The sequence below is a fragment of the Humulus lupulus genome, chromosome 8, assembly GCF_963169125.1.
Source record: "Humulus lupulus chromosome 8, drHumLupu1.1, whole genome shotgun sequence".
Lineage (NCBI taxonomy): Eukaryota > Viridiplantae > Streptophyta > Magnoliopsida > Rosales > Cannabaceae > Humulus > Humulus lupulus.
In genome coordinates this window covers 104,537,716-104,544,485 of record NC_084800.1, presented here as the reverse complement: position 1 = coordinate 104,544,485, position 6,770 = coordinate 104,537,716, and the positions used below count along the sequence as shown (strand labels likewise).

Sequence of the window (6,770 nt, the reverse complement as noted above, 5' to 3'; positions counted from 1 at the left end):
CATTTTGGACTCGCAACCTTAGCTCCCCTTTTTGTACATCGATTAAAGCTCGTCCTGTGGCTAAGAATGGTCTTCCCAAAATAATGGGAATGTTTGCATCTTCCTCCATGTCAAGAATTATGAAATCAGCAGGGAAAATAAATTTACCCACCTTCACCAAGACATCCTCTATCACTCCACGAGGATGTTTAATGGAGCGATCAGCCATCTGTAAGGAAATCGTTGTAGGGCGAGCTTCTCCCAATTTTAGCCTTCAAAAAATAGATAGAGGCATTAGATTCACACTTGCCCCTAAATCACATAAAGCTTTTGTTTCGACTGAGCCCCCTATAGAACATGGAATATTGAAACTACCCGGATCTTTAAGCTTGGGAGGTAGTTTCTTCTACAAGATTGCACTGCACTCCTCAGTAAGTGCCACTGTCTCATATTCCTCCAACTTCCTTTTCTTGACCAAAATATCCTTCATGAATTTAATATACCTTGGCATTTGCTCCAAGGCCTCCCCAAATGGGATATTGATATGTAGTTTCTTGAATATTTCAAGGAACTTTGAGAATTGCTTATCAAGGTTGTTCTTGCGGAGCCTTTGTGGGTAGGGAATCTTAATGTGGTGATCTATGCTCACTTGTGGAGTAGCTTCTTTGGTTGGGAGGTATTCAGTAACCTTGTTTTCACCTTGCTTCTTTTCCACTGTGCCCTGTGCTTGTTGATCCTGAACCTTGTCTTCATTTGACTGCTCCACACTTGGCTCTTCATATTTCTTCCCACTTCTCAATGTAATAGCCTGGCACTCTTCTTTTGGATTGACTTCAGTGGTGCTAGGAAGGTTACCTTGAGCACGGTTGGCCATAAGAGTAGCCAATTTCTGAATCTGGTTCTCCAAATTTCTAATAGAAGACCGCGTTTCAGTCATGAATTGATTAAGAACATCAGACTGAGTATCAGGCTGTCTCATAGGATTCTATTGTTGTTGCATGGGCGGTTGGTAAAACCTAGGATGTGGCTGCTGAAATGATTGATGTGACGGCTGAACTAAAGACTGGCCTTGTTGGTCATTCTTCCAAGAAAAATTGGGGAGATTCCTCCAACCCTGGTTATAGAAATTTGAATAAGGATTGTTATTATTTTGACGAGGAAAATTCCCAATGGCTTGAGCTTGTTCCAATGGCATATTATTGACATCCGTGTACTGACATTTTTCATAAGCATGAGGACCCCCACATAATTCACACATAGTTTGAGCTTGCATCATGGGGGTTGCCATTGTACTGCCTTGCAGCTGTTTAGTCAAAGCCTCAACTTGAGCAGTTAACTTAGATATTGCATCGATCTCATGCAAACCAGCCACTTTCTTCGAGTTACCTCTTTCACTTGGCCACTGTTGATTATTAATGGCCATTTCTTCTAACAAATCATACTCCTCATTGGCGCTCTTCCTCATAAATGCCCCACCAGCTGCTGCATCAATGTGTGTGCGAGTGGTACCACACAACCCATTATAAAATTTATGGACTAACATCCATCTCTCTATCCCATGATGCGGGCACCTCCTTATCAAGTCTTTAAATCTCTCCCGCGCCTCATATAGAGATTCATTATCCAGCTGGTAGAAGTTGTTGATCTCCCCCCTTAGCTTAGCTGCCTTGGCTGGAGGGAAGAACTTGGAGAGAAACTTTAGTGCAAGATCATTCCATGTATTGATTGAGTTAGGTGGCAAAGATACCAACCAACTCTTGGCTCTCTCCCTTAGAGAAAATGGGAATAATCTGAGACTGATTGCATCATCACTAACTCCATTCATCTTAAATGTCTGACAGAGCTCCATGAAGTTAGAGAGATGCATGTTTGGGTCTTCAGTGGGTAGTCCCCCAAACTGGACTGTGGATTGAACCATCTGAAGTATGGCTGGCTTTATCTCAAAATTGTTTGCATCTATGGCAGGTGGTCTTATAAAAGACTGGACCCCTGTCATTTTTGGCAAAACATAGTCTCTCAGGCTACGGTCGGGTGGATTCTGACCATTAGCTGGGTCTTCTACGGCACCCCCATTATTACCATTGTTGGCCATAACTTCCTCTTGCTCAATCCTTTGTACAACTCTTTCCAACCTTTTGTTTCTTCTGTTCTGCTGGCAAGTTTTCTCTATCTCAGGATCAACAGGCACTCTTGCAGCTGGTCCTTGACGTTGCATAAACCAATGGTGCCTGAGATGAGACAAGAAGAATTGGACACAAACAAGTTAGCAAAAAGTGAAAAGAAAACCAAATTAGAATTTAATCCAATTAACGTAATATCAACTAAAAAATTCCCCGGCAACGGCACCAAAAACTTGTTGCGATATTTTATTACACGAAAGTGCACGTATCATACAAGTAGTAACTCACACAGGTGAGGTCGAACCCAAGGGAATTGCAGCAAAGTACTAACCAAATTGGATCTATATTTCTATTTGGCAACAATAAAATTTGGTGTTAAAATGATAATGCAGAAAACAAAACAACAATTAAAAAGGGGTTTAACAATGGATGTGAAATTAGGAATATGATTTCAATTGCTTTGATTACCCAATTGTCAATACTAGTTAACTATTCTTCTTCCTCCTATGTGATGACAGATTATAAAATCACCTAAACTCTTTTCAGATCATAAAGGTACTAAATTGCATGTTAACTACTGCATCTCTAAGATAGAACAACAAACAATTCGCATTAAGCAATAATCTAAAAGTCACACAAGTTATGCAAATACTTTCGTTTCACATCAAAACCTATGTTTATTCATTTAGAGCATTCCTAATATTCACTTTTCAGATTTCATATTAGGATCATGAATCATGCTTAAGGTGATCAATCTCAAACATGTATTAAGCACAAAAATGAACAAATCACATAAACAAGGAAGAAGGAACAATCAAATAGCATTAATCCATGGAATAATCTCAGTCAATATCCATCAAATCCCTAAATAGGAGTTTAGCTCATAATCTCAGTATTCATATCTATAATCAAACTAAACATAAACAATAACCTAGAAAATTAAAGAAAAAGATAATGAAACTAGATTGGGAATCGTCACAGATCGCCCACGCTTGCTCCAAGCTTCTTCTTCTTCTTTTCTCCCCTTGTTTCTGTCTCCCCTCTTAATTCACGTTTTTCTCCTCTTAAAATCGCATCAGAAATCGTAACCCTAAATTATCCCATGTGAATTGAAAAAAATGCCTTTCATTTAAAAATCTACCGAATTTCAATTTCCAGCACCTAGCGCGGTCGTGCTCTACAGTAGCGAGGTCGCTCTACTCTCTCAGAAAAGGCATTTTTGACAGCTTTACGAATTTTTGTGCTTTTTTTGCATCTTTTTCATTCTAAATCATCCCAATCCTTCAAAACCTGAAAATAAACAAAAACAACACAAAACAAGCGTAAAATAGAACAAAACAACCCTAAACCTCTAAAATACTTCCTAAGTAGACACACTAAAACAAGTCTAAAACTCGCTAATCAGAAGGTGCTCACAGTTGAGAGCGCAGAGAACAAGATCTGGCGCGACAATGCATTCAGAAGAGGTTTTAGAAGCACATGACCTCCATCTATGGGTTCAAGTAGGGGCGAAGGCCCCAGTGATCAGAAGAGGAAGGCTCCTAATACCTTCCCAACTCAAGGACCTGATAGGGGACCACATGGTATTTCAATGGGCCGCCAGGGTTGCAGTGAATCCTGGAGGACATATCCAAACTGCCCTAGGTGTAAGTGACACCATTTGGGGGAGTGTAGGGCAAAGACTTTCTTATTATATGGGGTAGTGGGACATTTCAAGAAATATTGCCCAAAAGCAAGAAAGGAAGAACCCAGGAAGGCGGACAGCTCAGCCCTTGCTCGAGTAATCGCATTGACTCAGACAGAAGCTGAGGCTTCACCCTCAGTAGTTACAGATCAGCTTTTTAGTGATGGAAGCCCTTGTACTATTTTGATTGATTTTTGTGCTACACATTCCTTTGTTGCTAGTAGAATTATTCATAGACTGAGCAGACCATGTGATTATTATGCTGTGGGGTTTGGAACCTTATTACCCATTGGGGAGTTGGTAGTATCCAAGAGATGGGTCAGATCATTGCCAGTGACAGTAGAGGGCAGAGAGTTGTTAGTTGATTTGATAGAGTTGGTGATGACTGATTTTGATATGACTCTGGGTATGGATTGGTTGGTGAAGAATGGGGCAACCATAGACTGCAGAAGGAAGATGGTAACCTTTTAACTTGAAGGTGAGGATCCTTTTGTATTTGTTGGTTGTAACGCCCTCCTAATCCAGAACCGTTACACTGTGTACTTAAAATTGTGTCAGGCCTGTTAATCAGGTCATTTGGCTTAAAACGTGTCACTAAGGTTAGTGACAAGGGTTAGGGTTAAAAATTTTGGTCAAATAACCATTGACTTTTATTCCAAAAGTTTTATATAACATGGGATCCCAAAATATTACAACTCAACTGTTTAAAAGGATAAATATATAACAAAGGTTACATCAACCGGTCTAAACGGCAAAACAGGGTTGTAACCCTAGTTCCTCTGAGCTAACCTCGGTCGTGATGGTCGAGCAGCCGCATATGTACATGCCGCCACCGAAGCTCTCCAACTCATGGCAGGTCAAGCTTTCCCTTTCCCTTACCTGCACCACAAAACACCCGTGAGCTGAGGCTCAGCAAGAAAACAGAACATGCAATAAAAGAGAATATAACTTAAAATAACCATTCAACAAAATTAGCAACTTCAATTCATAACCAATATTATGTAAGTTCAATCGAGTGACCATTGGATCAACGTGGGGTCGTCGCCCTATTCATTTGGCTTTTAAGCTAACTCTTGGGCCTATGCCCTAGCTACGTGGCCATAGAGTCATCTAGGGCCTCGCCCTTAGCTCTGTCTCTCTAGCCATAGAGCTAGCCCAACCCCGTGGTTCACCTTCGACCTTAGAATCAATCAACGTAATAATATGATGCTGGTTTTGGCCAATGCCTTTCAATTAGCGCAGAGAGAGCTATTGCCGTCCTTGACTTATAAGTCAAGCCTTGATCTAGGATTTCATACCTTACTTATAGGAAACAGATGTGGATAGGCACATCCGGACAATTAATCACATATTCATGCTAATCATATAATCCCATTGAATAACCATACCCACAATACTAAACATTTTCACATAAAGGGGACACATGCCCTGATCATAGAATTCATGTAACGATTATAAGCACTTAAGCATTTATCAACAAGCATTTAGAACAATAGCCTAACATAATCAATCCTGGGGCCCAGGCCCTAATCATATTAATATACAACAAACAGGCCAAACCCTAATCATAACAACACACAATGAACGTGCAAAACCCTAATCACATACAACACAGTCTGGGTGCAGTTTTCTTACCTTAAGTCCAAGTAAGCGTAAACGAGAACAACCCTCTAGCACGATCCCAGTTCTGAGCCCTTAGCGTTACATGTGCCACCATCCATGTCACCTATGAAAAATCATTGTTCAAGACCTTTGAAGAGTCAAAGGGCAACCATGAGATTCAAATGGGCAATGAGGGCAAATCCAAGGTACTTGGCAAAGGTACCATTGAAGTCTTTTTCACCTCCGGAAAGAAAGTTACATTAGTGAATGTACTTTATATTCCCGAAATGAGTAGAAACATGGTAAGTGGTGATTTTCTTGGCAAGCCCGGCATTAAAGCCGTTCTTGAGTCCGGTAAACTTATACTTACCAAATCAAATGTATTTTTGGGAAAAGGGTACTCTTGTGAGGGTATGGTTAAATTGTGCACCAATGATGTAACTTTCAATGTTATTAATAAAAATGCTAGCTCCGCCTATATTGTTGAGTATAATTCTTTATTTTTGTGGCATCTTAGACTATCTCATATAGGTTTTCAACCATGAAAAGAGTAGTTAAATGTGGTATAATTGCATGCAACATTAAAAACTATGGTAAATGTGAAACATGTTTTAAGGCAAAAATGATTAAGAAACCATTTCCTAGAGTAGAAAGATCATCTAATTTACTAGATTTAATCCATAGTGATCTTTGTGAATTAAATGGTATTTTAACTAGAGGTTGTAAAAGGTATTTTATTACTTTTATAGATGATTTTAGTAGATATACCTATGTGTTTCTTTTAAAGCATAAAGATGAAACTTTTGATGCTTTTAAATTGTATAAATTAGAAGTTGAAAATCAACTAAATAAAAGATTAAGGTGCTAAGAAGTGATAGAGGAGGAGAGTACTTCTCTAATGAATTCAATGCATTTTTTGAAGAAAATGGTATAATTCATGAGTGCACTACACCTTATACACCACAACACAATGGTGTTGCCGAAAGGAAAAATAGGACTTACCTAGAGATGATAAATTCTATGTTGGTGTTTTCTAAGTTGAACTTCAACTTATGGGGTGAAGTGCTTTTAACCTCTTGTCACATTCTTAATCGAATATTGATGAAGAAAAATGAGATATCTCCATATGAGTTATGGAAAGGAAGAAAACCCAACATAGGGTACTTCAAAGTGTGGGGGTGTCTTGCATATTGCAAGAAAAACGAACCTAATAGAACAAAGTTAGGATCAAGAGCCATAAAGTGTGATGTTGTAGGTTATGCCAACAATAGTAAAGCTTATAGGCTATTAGACTTAGAGTCTAATATTATGATTGAATCTAGAGAAGTTGAATTTTTTGAGAATATGTTATGTGACAACAATTCTCAAGCATCAACATCTCTAAA

The 6,770-nt window shown here is 39.1% G+C and overlaps 2 protein-coding genes and 1 non-coding gene across 3 annotated transcripts; 1 reads left to right on the top strand and 2 right to left on the bottom strand.

The window, feature by feature from the left end:
- Positions 1 to 385: 385 nt before the first annotated feature.
- Positions 386 to 958, bottom strand: LOC133795905 (uncharacterized). The gene has a single exon (XM_062233371.1). It carries the CDS (start codon positions 956 to 958, stop codon positions 386 to 388), a length of 573 nt encoding a protein of 190 aa, XP_062089355.1.
- Positions 959 to 964: 6 nt separating this feature from the next.
- On the bottom strand, positions 965 to 2,194 carry LOC133795904 (uncharacterized). Its single transcript, XM_062233370.1, has one exon. It carries the CDS (start codon positions 2,192 to 2,194, stop codon positions 965 to 967), a length of 1,230 nt encoding a protein of 409 aa, XP_062089354.1.
- On the top strand, positions 1,533 to 1,639 carry LOC133799038 (small nucleolar RNA R71). The gene has a single exon (XR_009876246.1). It is a non-coding gene; the product is annotated as a small nucleolar RNA R71 (small nucleolar RNA).
- Positions 2,195 to 6,770: the final 4,576 nt, after the last annotated feature.

Coding starts and splice junctions, on each gene's coding strand:
- LOC133795905 (XM_062233371.1), bottom strand. CDS start 958: ATGAGACAGCCTGATACTCAGTCTGATGTTCTTAATCAATTCATGACT.
- LOC133795904 (XM_062233370.1), bottom strand. CDS start 2,194: ATGCAACGTCAAGGACCAGCTGCAAGAGTGCCTGTTGATCCTGAGATA.